Source organism: Chaetodon trifascialis, chromosome 4, assembly GCF_039877785.1.
Source record: "Chaetodon trifascialis isolate fChaTrf1 chromosome 4, fChaTrf1.hap1, whole genome shotgun sequence".
In the NCBI taxonomy this organism is placed as follows: Eukaryota; Metazoa; Chordata; class Actinopteri; order Chaetodontiformes; family Chaetodontidae; genus Chaetodon; species Chaetodon trifascialis.
The window spans coordinates 17,083,672-17,103,262 of record NC_092059.1 but is presented as its reverse complement, the minus strand read 5'-3'; the positions used below and the strand labels follow the sequence as shown (position 1 = coordinate 17,103,262).

Below are 19,591 nucleotides of genomic sequence, written 5' to 3'. Positions count from 1 at the left end.
GCACTCTAGTGAAGTTGTGTTAAATATTAAATAACATGCATAGCCACATAGAAAAACAAAAAACATTAAAAAAAAAATAGCATTTAACACTTAAATCCACAGTATCTGTTTATTTCCTCCGTTGAGTATCACACAAGAAAACCTGTTCACTGTTATTGTTTAACTTGTGGGAGGATCAGTCGAGGAAACCTCAATACCAGCAATCACCTTGCAGCACTTAGCTTGCAGTACGCCTCAGGAACCCACTCTCCAAAAGCCAACCTGCTCCATGTGTACTGGGAAATACCTGTTTGGATCCATTTTTGATTACCAGCAAACACTTGACATCGTATCAGAGCTCACCATATTTAAGGTTTGTACAGCAGAAATGATTAAATAAAGTCTTAACATAAATATTCACAAAAGGGATATGAACTTTTTGTGATTCAAAGGAATGAGGAGAGAATATATTTGCCTTTACAAATTATTTAAGAAGGTAGTGAGCATATAGTTTCAAGGACAGATCAACTAATCCTTAGTGATCATTATCAGCTCATAGCTGATGATTCACGGTATTTTACAGTCTGTGCTCAGGTAATTTATGAGCATCTGCTTGTCTTTGGCCAATATTTATTGCGGCTCTCCATGCTAACTATTCATTATTACCTGCATCTTGTGTACAGGTACCTATAATGTTCATAAAAGTAATCACCTTTATTTCTTAAATGTATCATTTTGTCATAATTTCTTTTCTGCTGTCAGACTGTCAAACTTTTTTGAATTTTGCAGTGTGAAGGATGAAAACTATCAGGAAAAAGAAAAGTCTCCTAATATCTGGACTTCTTGGCCTTTTGCTTTTCCATCTCTGTAAAGACATTTTTATTTTGCCCGTGAAAAAGGACGGCAGTCAAAACAGGTCATTCGCCAAAAAGACGTCCTTTGTTCATTCATTTGTTCATTCAAGATGTCAGCAAAATAAGACCGCTGCCAACATCACAGGCTTCAGCTCGCTTCCTGATCGTATGAAAGACTTTCTCTACTATCAACACTGTCGCCATTTTCCCATGCTGCTGGACCTTCCTGACAAATGTGGAGGAGCTGATGAATCAGCAGAAGTCTTCCTTCTGCTGGTCATTAAAAGCTCTCCTGGAAACTACGACCGCAGAGAGGTGTTGCGTAAAACCTGGGCCAAAGAGAGGCGACACAATGGTGTGTGGATCCGAAGGATCTTCATCTCGGGAACAACAGCTTCTGGTTTTGAGAAAAACAGACTGAATAAACAAGTCGAGCTGGAGCAACAAGAGTACGGTGACATCCTCCAGTGGGACTTCAGTGAATCATTCTACAACCTCACCTTGAAGCAGATACTCTTCCTGGAGTGGATGGAGAGAAATTGCCCAAACGCTCGCTTCCTGCTAAATGGTGATGATGATGTCTTTGCCAACACAGACAACATGGTGGAGTATCTTCAAGGCCTCAAGGACAATGATGGAAGCAAGCACCTCTTTGTTGGTCATCTGATGCCAAATATGGAGCCCATTAGAATACCGGAGAGCAAGTACTTTGTCCCAGTTCAGGTACAGGAGTCAAACTCATATCCCCTCTATTGTAGTGGTGGGGGCTACCTTTTGTCTGGCTATACAGCTTTGGTCATATTCAGTATGTCCCAGTCCATTCCTATTCTTCCCATTGATGACGCTTACATGGGAATGTGCCTGACTAAAGCAGGACTTCATCCTGCTTCCCATATGGGCTTCAGGCCACTGGGACTGTACATCCCCTCAAAGAAAGTAGATCTATATGACCCTTGTCATTATAAAGATCTTTTATTGGTACACAGATTCCTACCAGCTAAAATATATTTTATGTGGCATAAAATAAATGATCCTAATCTGAAATGTGGCATTAAAAATAATAAAATTAAGTAATATTGAAATTAAAATGAATAATGCAATCTAAAGATTCCTTATGTAAAAATATAAATTGTGTGATTGCTGGAGTGTCAGCTTTAACAGTGACTTCACTGAATGTCGTTTGGGGAACATGGATGTCAGTAACAATTTCCAGAAAATGAATCAATAACCCAATCAGCAGAATAACACTGTCATCGACACTGTGATAAGACTGATAATCATCAGTGATATCAAAGGCAGCTGCATGAGTACAACCACATATGACAGTATTAAGATTTTATGTGGACTTATGTCCTATAGCTTTACTATCTGGCATAGTGTTACTGAACTGTCCAGTTGCCTTATATTTAAGAATTCTGTTTCCAGTTTTTTTGTACTTTGTAAACTCCCCATAGAGACATTTTGAATGTGAACAATATATTTATTCATTTTTTTCTGTTTTAGACACATCAATACTTAAGAGAAGAACTTATTTCAGTTGTCAGACAGTTACAGTCTAAAGGTTGTTGCCACAAAACATATACATAAACAATACAGCAAAAGACAACAAATTCATCACTACAGCACGATATTACTACAGTATAAATGCAGAAAGGAGAATATTAGATGCAAAATATTTCTCAAAACATTTTTAGAAAAGAACCCCTCAGAAAACTTTAAATCTCCAGTTTTTGTAATTCTTCTATGCCTTTATACAGATATGAAAAAGTCATATATGTTGTCTGTACCTGCTTTCAGTGCCCAGTACAATGTGCCTTTTGTTACAGTAATAAGTTATTAGTTGTAGTTAAATGTCTTTCACCTGTTGTTGGCCAAAATAATAATGTCATATTTTTGGAAATGTGAGCCTTGAGCATTTACACAGTACAAAGTTTTTCTGCTTGTTGAACATGAACTGTTGATTATGAGCAATGTACCACACTAAGATTGCAAACATTGTGTATCTGTCTATTGGGTGAGCAGGAAATCTTGAAGTATGGTTACTTGCTGTATGATTACTGGTTATGGTTAATAAATGTTCTGTTTCATATGTGCCAAGCTCTCTAATGGTTCACATGTTTACTCATAGAACTGAAGTTACATGCAGGTAACTTCTATTTTTCACCTGCCTTAATGAAATTTTGCTATTTTTTGTTGCGGGGCAGGGTTTTACACAATATCTGCTAGTTTGAAAATCGTACTGGTCACCAAAAACATCTTTTGAATAAAAACGAACCAAAAAAAAAATAACGTGAACTTTAACTGTGTGATAAGGGAAGAGCCAACACCCAGAAATTCTATTATCAGTCTGTCAATGTTTACATGATTGAGTGAGTGTCTGCTGCTGAGAGCGTGAGCATTTTGTAAAATGAATTTCAACAAGAAGAGCAAATGAAATTGTATCATTTCAAACTGTTGCTCTCAAGAGTTCAACTGTGAGGTGCAAAGAGGCTCCTTGTCAGCCTTTCGGGTTCTCTCTCTCGTCCTGCAGGATGCTTTCAATTTGGTTTCCCAGGCTGGTGAAACAAGGCCGCTCCGTGAAGTCGTATGCCCAGCATTCCTTCATCAAACCGTACACCTGGTGTCACAGTGAGAAAAACATAATCATCTGATTTGCTGGGAGATACAGAGCGAAGAACTGTTGATATTTGCATGGCATAGTATGAGAGCTGAAGTGACCAGTTTGGCGAACTGAAGGACAAAAGAATATGCTTAATATATATCATGACCATGGTGGAGATGATTGCCAGTCTCTTTCTCAATTAGCAGGAGATGGGGGAATAAAGACGCTCTCACATTGTCACTGATATAAGACAGAGGCCACATGCATCTTACTGGTGGGCTCATTGATTTACAGTGCGATTCTCAAAGCATCACAACATTTGTGAGGGATGTGTGAATGTAGAAAAGTGGCAGATAAAAGACCTTTAATTTAATCAGAATCAAGAGGAGAAATTTCCATAATGGCTACTGTTTTTCAGCAACTGATCCATATACAGTGAACATACCTTGGGTGGGCAGTTTGGAGGAGCTGGTAGCCTCCAGTTATTCTTTAGAATATTTGCCAGATGCACTGAAATGGATGGGCTCTGCACATTGTGTCCAATCTCCTGCATACATAGCTAAAAAAACGGCATTAGTGAAAGATTTGCTAATTGAAAAGACATAATATAGATAAGACTTTATTGATCCCACACTGGGGAAATTCAGTCGTTACAGCCAGCAAGTATTACAAAGAGCAAACACAGTGGCATAAAGGGAAATATTGTCCATACGGGTACTTATGGACAGTAAGCCTTCTTACTCTTTTTGGGTTGGAGTTCATGTCACAGTAAGAGAAGAGCTCATGAAGAACGACTCCAAAACTCCAGACATCTGACTTGTGGGAGAATCTGGACTCACTGATGGACTCTGGGGCGTACCTGCATTAGATGAGCAGTGTGTGGTCAGGTAGATCTCCAGGAACTGAACACTAGATATCCTTTGTTTGAAGGATGGCTACTTATCAAAGCAAAACTACACAGTAATCTTCTTTAATGCCTGATCTGGCAGGCCTCCTTCAGTCTGTAATTCTTAGAATATGACACCATCTCAAACAGGAGGCTGACTTTTATGAGAATGACTCATTCAAACAAACAAACAGGAGGCTTCCACACTGCAGAAGGCTACGGATTTCTGCTTTAACACTTTGGATTAAAAAGTATTTGAGTTTTCAGACATGCGGTACGCTACCAGAAAATGGGGCTCTCTCCGGGCTGTGTGACTCGGTAGTATTCCTTGTCCAAAGGAATAATCTTGGTCAGCCCAAAATCAGCAATTTTCACTAGCGATTCACTGGCCACAAGGATATTTCTGGCTGCGAGATCTCTGTGCACATAACGCAGGGTCTGCAGGTACTCCATCCCCTGGGAAAATTTAAAACACTATATGTATATGTATACACACACACACACACACACACACACACACACACACACACACACACACATATACACACACACACACACACACACACATATACACACATATACACACACACATATACATACATATATACAATACAATATAATATATATTATATATATATGTATATACACACACACGCACATATACACACACACATATACACACACACACACACACACACACACACACACATATACATACATAAATACAATATACAATACAATTAAAAATATATTACATAATATATCACACACACACACACACACACACACACACACACACACACACACACACACATATATACATATATATATACATACACAGACAAGATAAGCTGTTGTATATCATGCAACAATAAAATGATCTAATCTACAATAACAACAATAAAACTCATTCCTTCAACACAGTGGCTTTGACTCTTGAAATCTTTACTATTGGTTGAAATAAAATGTTTGGAAAGCATGGGAGGTGGTTCACATTACTCTTAAGGATGGTGCCATGCAGGGAGAATAACCTTTATATTCTCCTGGAGGATTTTTTGATGACTGAGACACCCACGCTTTCTGGCAAAAGTCACATTATAGTGAATACGTTTAGGAAACGACACAACGTCAGAGAACTGACAATCAATGTTGAACTTGTAAGACTTTTGCCAACCAGTTATGATGATGATGACAGCCATCTGCATGCATTTAGCTCATATATCTGACTCTTACCTTACAGATCTGAGAAGCAAAAAGCAGCATTCGCCTGGTGTTAACATTATGTCGTTTATTCTCCAAGTAGCCAATGAGGCTGCCGTAGGGCAGGTACTCCATCACCAAGCTCATGCTGAGGCGACCTGTGAACAGGTTAACATTAAACTCATTCAGGAGATGAATACCTTCGATACTGAGAAGACTCCAGATCATTGTGTCCTTTCTTGAATCAGTCAATCAACTCTGATTTTAAAGGTAATCCAGGATTATGAAGGGGATGCACTAATATCACGAGTGCACTGTTTTTTTTACTGACGCTGATTATTTGGGTATATCATGTGCTATGTTTGCAGCAAGTTTTTTTTTATACCCATGCTGTAGCAGACTCCTCTGTATTTGACGATGTAGTCACACTCAAGAACACTGAGTGTTTTGATCTCCTTCTTGAAGTCCTCCAGGGTCGACTGCTTGTTGGGCTGCAGCTTCTTTACAGCGACCAGCTCACCCGTGTTATCACCCAGCGGGTCATAACGGCAAAGTTCAACGCTGCCAAAGTTGCCCTGGTAAAAATGTTTTGAGTCAGTCAGGGCACAAATAAAAAGGTGAAAATGTTGTTGGGCAAGAAAAATGGGGTCATAAAATTCCTTTTCATATCATGTAAAGCACGACAGCAGCTTTAGTAAGAATCCTGTCGTGTCCGCCTTCATCAGTTTGTCCATTAAACACAATGTCAGGGGAACCAAAAAAAGGGCCATGTTATTGTAATTGTCTATACATCATTGGCATACAGACAATGACCTGGATAAGACCTCTCAAACAGATGAGTCATGATCATTAAAGTGGACTGTTTGGTCCAAAGGGCTCTGCTTTATGAACATCAACAAGCTGTCATCTTGCTTGCACACTCACTTTTCCCAGAAGGGAGATGTAGCGCAGGTGTCTCTCCTCAAGCAATGTCTGGGTGTGTTGAACAGGGCTGAGGGCTGTGCACACAGGGCTCTGTGTGACCAGCTCAGTGGCGTGTAGTATCACATAGTCTGCCATGAAACAGGAGAAATTCTCAGTAATGGCTTTTGGTTTTCTGATATAACTGAACAGCACGGTTCCACCACCAACACCCACTCTGACAAAGGCTTACAGGAGCAAGCCGAGGGACAAAAACCCTTTCAACTTGTTAAAATCCTAAATAAATTTGTCGGTGCTCATTCACACACAGACTTTTCTTTATTTCACAACGATCCCTTGAAGAATTCTATTGACATTTACACATGAAACTGGGCAAATATAATATACTGAAGAAGAAAGAGGAAGAACATAAATTAATATGCCAACCATGTCACTATAAACTGACATGCTTTGTTTCTCACTTTTGACCTTGAATGTCTCTCCTTGGTATATTTAATATATTTTGTATAATGGTATCATTTTCATAAATGCACTACTATTTCAAAGGACAAAACTGAAGAGAAAAGCTTAATCTGGATCAATTTAAAAACTCACTTTTTTATTGATCTGAAATTAAAAAAGTGAAGCTGACATATTTTGTGTAGATGTGTGGTTTATACTGTCTGTGTGTATCAGCTGAATAATGATCTACATCGTTACCTGAAGTGATCAGACTGTTGAGCTGACGAATAATACTGCGGCAGGAAGGTCTGAAAGCTGCCTGGTAGTCCATACACTGACTGATCAGATCAGCCAGCTCAGTCCACTGTGAAGGAGGCAGCTGCTGGAAGGTCTCATAAAACTGCCGCTTCTAAAGAAAACACATCAGTAGCTGACATCATCAGAGCTTTATTCTAACCTTTATTTAACACTCAGTCGCTTGTCATTTATATATTTTGTTGCTTATGTGCCTTCTTTCCTTTATAGGATTTTTTTTTTTATTTTTGTCGTTTGATGAAATCTTTTTGGTCATTGCTAAACTTCAAAAATGTATCATCAAGTACAGTGTGATACCAGAGGACTTATTCTGTTAATTTTGATGTTGAAACAGTGTGTAAAATGAATCATTTCTTCTGTCTCGAATCAGGTGTTCTAATGTCAGTTCTCCCTGCTAGGACGGAGCTGGGCAAAAAAAACCCTTTAAATTAAGTGTACAGAAGGATGTCTGAAAACTCTTAAAGGATGTTGACAATAGCACTCTAATAAACTCTCTCTCTCTCTAAGATCTCTCTTGAAAAAGAGACAGTAAACAGGATCTACATAAGACAACAAACCATGACGATCAATCTGAAGCTATGGTCTCACAGAGCCCCAAACCAACCCGAATTAGCTTTGCTGAATGATTCTGAATATCATCAGATTTATCCCCTAAAAAGCCAGATATTTGCAGTTCTATCTCCAGGTAGCTGTCATCAAACGGCTATCAAAGTGTAATCACCAATGCTAAAGATAAGTGGAAAACAATGTACCATGCAAATTTCAAATGCAGTATTGCCATACAGTATACTGGAGCGTTGTTGTACCTCTTACACCCACTAAGTAGCAACATATCCAGGCTGCTAATAGCAGTAGTAGCCGGTTTTCATCATCTTCAACCTATATTTTCGTTGCTCCAGTTTATTGCTGCGATGAATCAGTAGATAGCAGAGGGTGAAAAGCACACAGCACACCACCTGCCTTTTTCAAATTTATGAGTTAACAATAATGAATGCCACACAAAACAACTGATGGGAACACAATGACTTGTGGGACAATGAGGGCTGTTAAAGTAAAATATTACACCAAATGTGTCATAAATTACAGCTCTTGACTGTACTCTGACTGCCTGTTAGATCAGCATTTAGTGCAGAGTTTTCTGAACAGAAGAGGGCATACCTGGTGTAGTTCCCAGCCCTGAAGTGGATTGTTCCCACTGTTGAAGATTTCCCACACAGTGGCACCAAAGCTCCATTTATCACATTCTAGAGTCAGGTTGTCCGGGGCATCCAGAACCTCAGGGGCCACCCAGGGGATCCTGTCCAGGATCACTAAACAAACACACACAGATATTATATATCGGTGTGAATTACTTAAACATTCATGAAGGATGCTAAGAACATCTGTGAAGATTCTTAGTCATCGAGGTCATGGTTATCCCAGAAGGGTTGAGCCCAGGGCAGCTGGACTTGGCTGTAAAAATTTGAAAATATTTCACCTCTCATCCACCATCCACTCATCAAAGGAGGTTCTTCAGTTCTTGCACCGAGTGGTTTCAACAACTGTGATAACAACCCCACAGGCTAAGTACCTAGGTCTCCCCACCAGCCAGCTAGAGCTGAAGAAGCAGCTTGGACGAGAGGTAAAAAAAATGTTTTCAAGTTTCTACAACCAGGTCCAGTTGCCCTGGATTCAACCCTCCTTGGATAATGCTAAGATTAGGTATCATATTTTAAATGTGTTACACTTTCTTGGGTGATACAAATTAAATTCAGTTTATGTTGTAAAGACAATTTTATTTATGTATTTATTTTTAGATTTTATCTCTATACTTGGCTACCTATTCCAACTATTCTGTTCCTCTCCTGTGAGAAACCAAGTCAAAACTGACTTATTTTAAACTTACGTAAGTTAATGTATCTACTTTACCCCAAACACAATCTTTCCCACACTTGACCAAACAATGACTGTTTCATGTTAACCACTGCTACCATGACAACAAAGGTCACCTGACTATTACAATGAATGATAAAGGTCACCTGATTTTGTCCCCTTCTGCACGTTCCTGCACTAAATGACACACAAAAAGCTTAACCTGAGTAGATGTACGAAATGTCTTTGCTCCGTTTGTCTCCTGACTATTATATACAGTATATGCACTATAAAGTGATCTGACAGTGTCAGACATGGAAGACCCTCCTTGATTTACCATCCTTGCCCAGCATGACTACACTGATGCCCGGGTCGCTCAGCTTGATGAAAGGAGAGCTGCCCTTTGACAGGTCACCTTCTCTGGCCAGTAGCAGATTCTTTGCGCAGATATTTCCATGAACAATGTTTTTTTCTTCCTGCAAGACAGTTACATGCTAATGTTGACTCATTATAGTGTCATCATGAGTACTGATCAGCTGTTATTACACTGTTATTTTGGCACTCGTGATCTTCAAACATGGAAATAAAAATTGGAAATGTGTTGATGTTTTTTGGTTTTAAATCATACACACTTAGGTACACACACAGGGAACAAAATTTCCTTTAACATGAATAAAGTTTAACCAGCCAGTCCTGCTGTAGATTGGGTTTTCATCATTACTTTTGGAAGATCAGCAAGTTTGTCTTACCAGAAAGTTTAGGACAGACGCCAGCTGTTTGGCTACGTCAAGTTTCCAGCTCACTGACACAGATCTCCCTCTCTTCAAGTAAAGGTCGAGGGCCCCGTACTCGACAAACTCCTGCACCATGATGTCTGTAAGGCACAGCAAGGATTGTTTCTACAGCTGAACTTCAAACCAAGCACCGACATTCAAATGCTCACCCACAGACAAGGGAGTCAAGGTCACATGAGGATTTAATGTGAAGATAGTTATTTTGCTCGATTATGATGGGAATGATTAAGTGTTTCTATTCATTCATTCACTGATTCATTCACTCAGTTCATTTTGTTTTTGCTGTTTGCAGATGCAGACATATAGATTTTTATCAGAGCAGAGCTTGTAAATGCTTTTAGACTGAGCCAAAGTGAACCAAACGTGATCTGATTTCAGTGTCCCTTTGTATAGAATAATCTTAGAATAATCACAAATATTTATATTTGCACAACTGATATTATTCACAGAGAAGTATTACGTATAGAAAACATATTTGCATCTTGAAGCAAATAAAGACTTAGTATCAAAAAACAGCTGCAGTTTGGTTTGAACTTACTTTTCACTGCATGAACACTAACACCATATACAAGGAGGAGGTGTTTGTGAGAAATCTGACTCATCAAGCTGGCAGCTTCGAAGAATGACTGAGAGAGGGCAAAGACAAGGAAATAACATGTACAAAATGTTAAAAGGGTTGTGTTAGATGACAGAAAAATTCAACATATAAGTGTATTTCAATCTGGAGAAACCCACCTCCCAGCAGTTTTTGTGATCGGTATCAAGCTCTTTCAGGAAAACGTCTGTCACGTGTTTCTCCCCATCACGAAAATCAGTTTTGTAGCCTTTGAAAATTCGAGTGAAGGATCCCTGTCCAAGGCTTTCACCCTTATAGAGAAAATACATACGGAAGTTTTACTACTACTACTAACTACTAAGTTTTTGTCTATCATAAAAAAACATTTAACCTTTGAAGGACCTTTCATATTTGTTTCACTACAGTACAGTATCAGTGTATTTGCAGTATTTGCAGCATTTGTCGTCTAGTTGTAGACAGAACTGTGAAAGGATCAGTTGAGCAACAATGGTAATAGTGTTGTAGAACTGGAAAGAGAGTAGCATAAATAATGTTGACACCAAAATGTGAAAGACGAGCATTAATATTCACATTAGTGGCAGTATTTTAACAGGCCTGGTACTGGAAGTCTACACAGGTAGACTCAAACCCAAGGACCCAAGACCAGACTCAGGACTGGTAAGGGTTCAGATCCACATTTCATGTAGTCATTTGGGTTTGAGTTTGAGTTTGAGTCAGCAATGCTAACATTACCATCCATGGCAATAAATCAGCAATTGTGCTTCTAGTTCAAAAAGGCAAACAGTCCAACTTATCTTTAGTATGCTCGATGCAACAGATCTACAAAGCTGATTCTTCGATTTTTAGATTTGATTCTTAGATTTGTTATCCATTGCCAAGTGGACTTTTATGGTGAAATAAGGAGTGGCCAGTAAGCCATGCTGTTTCAATCAGCAAGAGGGGACAACAGAAAACCTGCATGTATTTTACAAACTTTTTTAATGAGGAGGATAGATTTTGTGTCATGGCCAGTGGAGAAGGCAAATCACATTAGATTCAGTAAGACACAATCGCTTGTTTTTGCAATTTAACATTAAAGTGTAATAGCACTTAATTGTGAATTCAGTGCTGATCCGGTCTGTGCCTCCCTGCTGGGTTCAGGTAGGACATTTCTCAGTTCTGCATGGGTCTGGGTGCCAGCTTTGAAATCATACACAGGTCTGGTTCAGTTCCATGCAGTGCATTTTCATGTCTTTTCAGGTTCAGACACAAATTTTTGGACCTGTGAAGAATTCTACATTAGTGTCTATGTACTCACCCACGTCAAGTCTTCATATTTGATCATGTGGAACTGGATATGACTGAATTTGTTCCTTTCAGCTGTGGGGGACCCTTGTTCTTCCACAGAACTGTTGTTGCGTATGATGATCAGATTTGTGAGCTCTGTAGGAAAAGCAAAAAATGACAGCACATATCTCAGTTCAAGCAGGAAATTGAGGTATTAAGTTGATACAGTAGTACTGGTGAGAGACAGTCAATTCATTTACATGTAAAGTCTTTCTTTCCCTTTGACATTAGGGAGTAATAATATTTCTTCAACATGTAGATTTTTGAGTTATTTATTATCTTTTTCTTTGCTGGTTTGTTTATTGAACTACTACATGGCTTGAAATAATCAGAAACCTGGATATGGTGTTCATAAGCAAATTACACTGTGCCCCTATCTTTCAAAATTTGGTTTGTCAAAACATTGACATGATACCTACATGAATTGAAATGTAAATATTATATTGTCCACACTGGTGCAGACATAAACATACATCAATCAATCAATTCCGCGCACACACACACTTGGGAAACACACCTTGGGGTCGGGGTGGACAGCAGCGGGCCAACTTCACAGGTACTTCAGCCAGTAACAGCTTGTTGTGTTGGTAATAGCTGGTTAGCTCTCTCAAGCTGGAAAATGACTTATGGACACCAGGAAGACTGTACTTCTCATTCTTAATAATGAGACAGTCTTTATAATCAAGTCCAAGTGGAGTCTGCAGAAATATAATAGTTACATTAAACTTCAACAGCACTTCAGAAAACAATTTTAGACACTTTAATTTGTGTAGAAATTATGAGTGCACAAATTTGACTTTTGCACACTTTTCAATATGTTGATGCTTCTTTCATACATTTGTTTCTGTTCAGAAACTATTTTTTTTTTTGGAAAAACAAGCGTATTATCTGCATAGAGTTAAACTTCTACTCTCTTGAGCCTTGTGATTTCCAGAAATGGTGCTTGCAGTCACAATTAAAAGATATCCATCCATCCATCCATTTTCTATGCAGGGGGGCCTGGAGCCTATCCCAGCTGTCAACGGGTGGGTACACCCTGGACCGGTCGCCAGTCGATTGCAGGGCAACACGTGAATGGACAGACAACCATTCACGCTCACACTCACACCTAAGGAGAGTCACCAATTAACCTAATGAACATGTTTTTGGTCTGTGGGGGGAATGCCCGGAGAGAACCCACGCATGCACGGGAAGAACATGCAAACTTCACACAGAAAGGCTCCGCCTGACCTGGGAATCGAACCAGCGACCTTCTTGCTGTGAGGCACACGCACTACCTGCTGCACCACCGTGCTGCCCATTAAAGGATATCATAATATTTTTTTCTCGTCAGGTCTGTGAAGTAAATAAAAATGTCCACAGACATAACTAGTAAATTACTCTTCAGAGAAAAATTAAAACAGTCTGTTATGCTGCTTCAATGGGAAACTTTACCTGAACACAAACAGTGAGGAAGAAGTTGTCATAGTTCTTAGGACTCTGCCGCAGAAGGAACGTACCACCTTTAAATCCCGACTTTTTCAGCTTGTTGACTGCAAACTCTGATCTGATCAAACAAGATACAAAGGAAATATATAAAACAAGTGCATATGAATGGTAGTATTGGTTTTTGTATGTGTCAAAATGACTCACGTGATTGGACCGTGACAATGGTTTTTGATCCCCTCCAGAATACTTGGAGGAGCAATGTCTTGACAGAAGTAGTGGCTCGAATCTGTGGTCAGTCTGAAGTAGCCATCAACAAGTGACACAAATGAAAGTGCTTCCTTGAGACTCTGGAACTTTGCTTCCTGTAGAGCAAAAAACAGTAAACTCTGAATAAAATAAACAATGTTGTCAATAAACAGTAACCAAGGATTGTGGAAGTGCTGAATGTAAGGTATGTCCCTTACTAAGCATCTGTCATCCTTGCGGGTTATTGTCACCATCCTGCTGTCTTGGGGAACCTGCTCATGGCATGCCCTTTTTATACTGATGTCGATGATGTCTTTGAAATCACAGAAGGTCTGCCACTGTAAAAAGACAAAAAAAAAAAAAGAAGAAGAAGAGGACGATTATTCTGCAAACATGGCACAACATGGCACTACTTTTTATCAAACAGATCTTCATCAGGACAGTCTTCATATGCACAACAGGTAAGTGGGTCTGATGGAGGCTACTCTCATGCTCCAGCATGCTCCTCCTTGTTGACAGTATTTGACCAGAAGCAGACGGAGTGTTTTCATTATTTCCAACAGAATATCTGACTCCATGCATACAGCCCCAAAGTCTTCAACCAACCAACATCTCACATCTGCTGATGCGTTTGTACTTCTGAGACTCTGCTGAAGTAATGAGCTCTTGCTAGCGCACTGTCTTTTTCTTAGAGGGCATCTTTGACATGATTAAATGTGCATTTGAGGCACTAAAACAAGAAGTGTATGTTTTTCTGCTCAATCAGCTTAGGCATTGTGAAAAAAAGTTAAAGGATAAAGAAAATCCTGATTTTCTGCATCATGGAAATCATAGGGCCTTAGAACTTGTTCTTACCTGGGCATCATCAGTATAACTTCCACTGGTTTGAATTCCAGTTCTCCCAGTGACCCGAACAAGAGAGAAAGCTGACTCCGAATGGGAGGAAGAACGATTCACTTGGAAAGTTTCACTTCCCAAAGAAGGTTCGATGCCAGCCAGTTCCATCAGGTACTTGAGCTTCAAGCTGCACTCATCTACTGAGCAGTTGCCAAGCTTCTTTAAGAAATGCTTGAGGGTGTTTCGGATTCGATAACGATCCAGTCGGTTTCGTTTCTGGATGTCGTGTCGATGTGACGTAGGAAGGCATGACTTGTAGCTGAAAAAAGAGAACAGCACAGTATTCTAATGCAAACTATACCAAACATCACAAATCACTTGAAGAGAAATGTTCTAACATTAACTCGTGAAGTCCAATTTTGGCTAAATGAAACATTATCCAAATGTCAGTTTACCTAACAGTTTTGCAGAGCTCCTTTACACTCTGATGGCGCTCTTTAGCCAGTCTCCACAAGTCCAGCACTGCAAGGCCAAGGCATTCCTCCTGGGCACTCAAAGGTGGGGACACTCCTGCCTCACTAGCAATAAAGTCGCTCCGTGACTATGAACAATAAAAAATCATAGGCATAGTTTTTAATACATAGACAATGCATGCAGCTATTTCTGGCATTTAACCGTTTGACACCAAATTCAAAACAAGCGACACTTGTGGCATAGTAGTAGAACACAATGGGAGTGTTTACTGAAAGTATAACTAGGTGGGTGGTGTGAGTCAAAACTTAATTTACATGAAAAGAACATCAGACCTTTTGTACTTTCTCACTTAATGTGATCATTCTTTGTTCTGTGTTGAAGTTCAGATGTTTCACAATGTATTTTGGTGTGTCAGATTTAATATGATAAATATTCATCAAACCACCTTATGGATAGATGACAATTAATTTAAAAATTACACAGTACTCTGAGAATATTGTTGATGTGTATCCAACCAAATTACAAATACTGATATGATTATGCATTGTACTGAATTAAAATAAAGTGAAATGATGTATCTCAGTGAGTCATTAAATAACATGTAACACTTTACCTGAGCAAAGAGATAATCAATGACACTGCAGTCAAGAACTGGGCTGACTCTGTCTCGGGTCAGACTATAGCGGTATGATGCTCTCAGCCCTTGTCCGAACCAGTTTCCAAAGAAAAACCTTGAAACCAGAAATAAATGCATTATTCATCATAGCATCACACCATAACAAACGACAAAGTAAATAACTTTTTCTACATACATTGTGTGTGTGCCTCTGCACGCTTTAGACGTGATCATTTGGTAACAAAATTCCTCATTTATGTTCTTAGAAAAAGTGTTAAAATAATTCACCTATGACATGCAGTAAGTAGTATTTCTAAAACTGTTATCACCTCTGAACTAAAATGAGTATTGTGAGTGCAAATGTGTAATCTTAGCATTCTGTAAGATGACAGGAAAGGAATAAGAATATTTTTTTTGGTTTTGTTACAAGCTACCTGTTAGGATGCCTCTGCCTCCTCCTCCCCTACCTTATGTCATGAGTCTCTATCATGGTTTGCTGTGTCTGGCTGTTATTTTCATTTACAGATTAGCTTTACATCCCCTTCCAAAAAACATCTTAAAGTGTGATGTGCACCACTTCCTAAGGTAAATGAGTGAATGTATGATTCTTCAATACTTTGTCACCTACCTGACTCTAAAGTGTACTTGCAAGTTTTCCTCTGTGTTGAACATGTGCGATGGCGGATACCAGAATGAGAGATCGGCCGATGCCAAACCAAAAAGACTTTGGTACACTGGTAAGATTCCTAGAGAAAGAGATCACATCATCATCACATCATTACAGCATGACTGACCAAGGGATGCTATAATGACTCACCCTCCCCAGCAAGTAGCCTCTTACACACTTAAAAAAGGAATTCACAAGCAAAATGCTAATTATTTGAGCATAAAATACATAATACTCTGCAGTTTTCCACACACACACTGCTGATGCAGCCGCAAGGAGCCTTCAGTCAGACTCATGACTTGTCAGTGAAATCCTACCACATTTTTTGCCTGCTTGGATGCAGACATTTTCAGCAGAGATTTGGCCAGATGAAATCTGTAGTGTTGTTGCATCCTTTGTGGTTGGAAAGAAGTAGAGGTGTACTTGTAAGCTGGGACCAGTGCTAGAACTGGACCTCTGGCTGCCTCCCCGGTCTCTGATCACCAGAGGGGCAGACTCCTCCTCGCTGAGATCCATGGGTGCGTCTAAGGAAAGCAACAAATGTGTCATTATTTTCAGGCAGCTATAAGAGGAAACTGATACTTCAAGTGGGGTGACATCATTTCAGTGGTGTCAATGCAAATTAACATGTTGGGTGATATTGAAAAATTGTATAACCCTTTGTTTTTGCTTCATATTATTAGAAATATTCAAAAGTTCGGGAAAATAAACAAACATGTCCCTGGTAGTTTGTTGAACTTGCATCTGGAAAATTATCTCTGCCCACAGGAGGTGATAATGCTGCATAACTGCAACTACAAACAAGTACTCAAGGGTTCATACTTTCCTTGCCTGACACACATTATGTGCAGAGCCGCACACAGTGCTCTTTAATAAACATGAACATGCTGTGTGAGGTTTGCAGCTCTTCACTGTTTCACACCACTGTAGCTGGTTTTGGCTTCAAATTAAATACAGCAAAAATGTATATTTTCTAAAATGATAATAAGAAGTTTACAATATAATAATAAAAAATGACAATTGTATACATGCGGTAGAAAACTAGAAATTTATTTTTTTAACTATTCCTGATGAAAGACCTTTGCTCTACCAGCTCCTAATGTAGCCATGGTAAACATTAGCTAATTCAAACATTGCCAAATGTACACATTAATTTCAACTTATTTCCAGATATAAAGGTTTAATTAAGCAGCTTTGTAAAACTCACCGAGTGATTCATTCAGTCATTACCAGCCACAGCAGGTTTGTTGAACTGATACAAATTCAAATCATGTAGGTTTTGTTGTATGACTTGCTCACAGGCGCATCTGCAGTTACTGAGACAAGTGATTAAGGGCAATGTTGCCCACCAAAACGCTATGAATTTTGAAAAAACTCCCAGTCAACACAGCTACGACTCAAACTCAGATGTGTGAGATGTATTATAATGTTTCCAGTATATAAATGTCACGTCATCTACGTAGAAAACTTTGTATGTTTGTAAACTACAGTGTGTGTGTTATCACATGTGAGGAGAATTCCCACCGTGACTCTGAATGGCGTTTTAAAATGTCAAATGTAGATTTGTGGGGATTCCCATTATATCAGAGGAAACTGCTCATCATGTTCTGCTCTGGCTGAATCAGGAACACAGTATGTGAAATACATAATACTGTGTAAAAGTACATAACATTGTGTCATGTCCTTAATAGGTTTTAAAATACTTGCTTTGTTTACTTTTACAACACAGACCAGAGTACTTTCACTTTACAGGTGATTGTTAACATAAACAGAACTGAAATGAGGATTAGCACTATAATCTGTTATAATGTACAGCTAACCTGTCATGAAATGAACATACAGTCTTTGTCATGGCCAGCTGAATAGAAGTTGAAAAGTAGCTACAGACAAAGCTAGATCATAGAGTAAGCACATTCACCACATTGCACAGTGGGTTTAGACTATATAAAATGAAACTCTGACATTTCTTAACAAAGCACAACTGCATTATATTTATTTTAGAGCTAAAGATCAATGTTATGTCTTGTTAGAGGTATTTGTTACCTTTACATTTGTAGGGCAGAAGTCCTCATCTTGATCATTTGTTCCTCTGAAACAAACTTTCTTCTTTGACATCTGCGCTTATGCTGTGCGTGTGTGTTGACAGGAAGTTCAGTAGGATTTCCTGATTTAGACAAGCAGATGCGACACAATCGACAGTTCCTTGTCATCTCTGTCAAACTCTTTTCATCCCACTGACTGAACTGACACAGTTACAACATTAAACACTGAAATGTTTGACAAAGTCCTTCACCTTTCGCAATAAATGGATTTGAAATGACATGGTATACAGTATATTTCTGTTGAGTTTCCATACAAAATGGCCAACATATACTTTGAGAAAATGTGATTTTGAGCTATTAAGCATTTAACTGAAAATGTGATGTGGAAGATGTTAAAGTACTTTCTTTGCCTTGATAGCTGCGACTGTAAGGGCAGCTGTGCCTGTCCAACACTTCCATTGGAAGATACTGTGTGTCAAAAATAGCCAACCAGATCAATGGGAAATTCTCTCTGGATATTTACGGTCCCAAGTGTGTAAAAGGCAACTCACGCAAGTCCAGTTGACTTAAGCACTGAGAAGTACCATGACTCCTCATAGACCTGCTTCCATCAGTTTCAGTTCCTTTCCTCATGCACCATCATTTTGTTTTACTGTGATCCATGACAAGGTATCTTCTGTTTCTAATATTTTAGTGACTAACATTTACAATTCCAACACAGGGGCACTGTGTAAAATCTAAATAAAACACAATATGATAATAATAATATGATAATTTGACACATACTCAATTGAAACAACAACAAAGACAGTATTTTTAATGTTTCACCTCAATAAATTTGATGCCAGCAGCACTTTTCAAGCAAGTTGGGACAGGAGCAACAAAAAACTGGGAAAGTTGTAGAATGCTCCAGAAACACCTGTTTGGAACATTCCACAGGTAAACAGGTTCACTGGTAACAGGTGATAGTATCATGATTGGGTATGAAAGGGGCATCCTGGAAAGGCTCAGTCATTCACAAGCAAGGATTGAGCTAGGTTCACCGCTTTGTGAACACATGATTGTATAAAGGAGATTACTAAATTACAGTCAGCAGGCTCCTGTCAAAGGATCCTAAAATCAATTCTAAAACAAATGGCCAGTGTAAGGTCATTAACATTGGAGTGAGGTGTTCTGCCACATTTTGTACAATTTGGAGTCTGATCATTTCTGATTTACACCCTTTAAAAGACTGTTACAACAGTCCCACTGTAAGGAAATAAAGGCGTGAATGATAGCTGGAGTGTTGTTAAAGCTCAGTCTTGATCGTATTCTGGGAATATTTCTCAGATGGTAGTAACACTGTTTTTGTAATACTGCATTATTTATGTTTAACATTAGCTATGTTTAACTATATATATGTATATATGTGTGTGTGTGTGTGTGTGTGTGTGTGTGTGTGTGTGTGTGTGTGTGTGTGTGTGTGTGTGTATATATGTGTGTGTGTGTGTGTGTGTGTGTGTGTGTGTGTGTGTATATATAGGGGTTAGGGTAAG

At 39.0% G+C, this 19,591-nt stretch overlaps 1 protein-coding gene and 1 pseudogene across 2 annotated transcripts; one reads left to right on the top strand and one right to left on the bottom strand.

The window, feature by feature from the left end:
• The first annotated feature begins 776 nt into the window (after positions 1-776).
• LOC139330095 (N-acetyllactosaminide beta-1,3-N-acetylglucosaminyltransferase 3 pseudogene) lies at positions 777-1,907 on the top strand (annotated as a pseudogene).
• A 1,252-nt stretch (positions 1,908-3,159) lies between these two features.
• jak3 (Janus kinase 3 (a protein tyrosine kinase, leukocyte)) lies at positions 3,160-18,140 on the bottom strand. 2 transcript variants are annotated; one of them, XM_070961486.1, is made up of 24 exons: positions 18,058-18,140; positions 16,332-16,538; positions 15,976-16,093; positions 15,345-15,462; positions 14,713-14,858; positions 14,276-14,576; positions 13,639-13,758; positions 13,379-13,536; positions 13,181-13,292; positions 12,264-12,444; positions 11,718-11,842; positions 10,579-10,710; positions 10,382-10,469; positions 9,799-9,923; positions 9,387-9,525; positions 8,357-8,508; positions 7,142-7,292; positions 6,446-6,573; positions 5,907-6,096; positions 5,555-5,679; positions 4,605-4,777; positions 4,177-4,294; positions 3,881-3,994; positions 3,160-3,450 (listed from the first exon to the last, which is right to left on the bottom strand). In XM_070961486.1, exons 2-24 carry the CDS (start codon positions 16,528-16,530, stop codon positions 3,331-3,333), a joined length of 3,333 nt encoding a protein of 1,110 aa, XP_070817587.1. In that variant the 5' UTR covers positions 16,531-16,538; positions 18,058-18,140; the 3' UTR covers positions 3,160-3,330. The 2 variants fall into 2 exon arrangements, with proteins under 2 accessions (XP_070817587.1, XP_070817588.1); XM_070961487.1 differs by lacking the exons at positions 3,160-3,450; positions 3,881-3,994 and having other exon boundaries at positions 4,286-4,337.
• Between the last annotated feature and the right edge of the window lie 1,451 nt (positions 18,141-19,591).

Excerpts from the sequence above, each read along its gene's own strand:
- jak3 (XM_070961486.1), bottom strand. The coding sequence starts at position 16,530 with ATGGATCTCAGCGAGGAGGAGTCTGCCCCTCTGGTGATCAGAGACCGG. Across the intron at positions 16,094-16,331 it reads CCAAGCAGGCAAAAAATGTG|GAATCTTACCAGTGTACCAA; the intron begins GTAGGATTTCAC and ends CTCTTTCTCTAG. Across the intron at positions 8,509-9,386 it reads AGTCATGCTGGGCAAGGATG|TGATCCTGGACAGGATCCCC; the intron begins GTAAATCAAGGA and ends GTGTTTGTTTAG.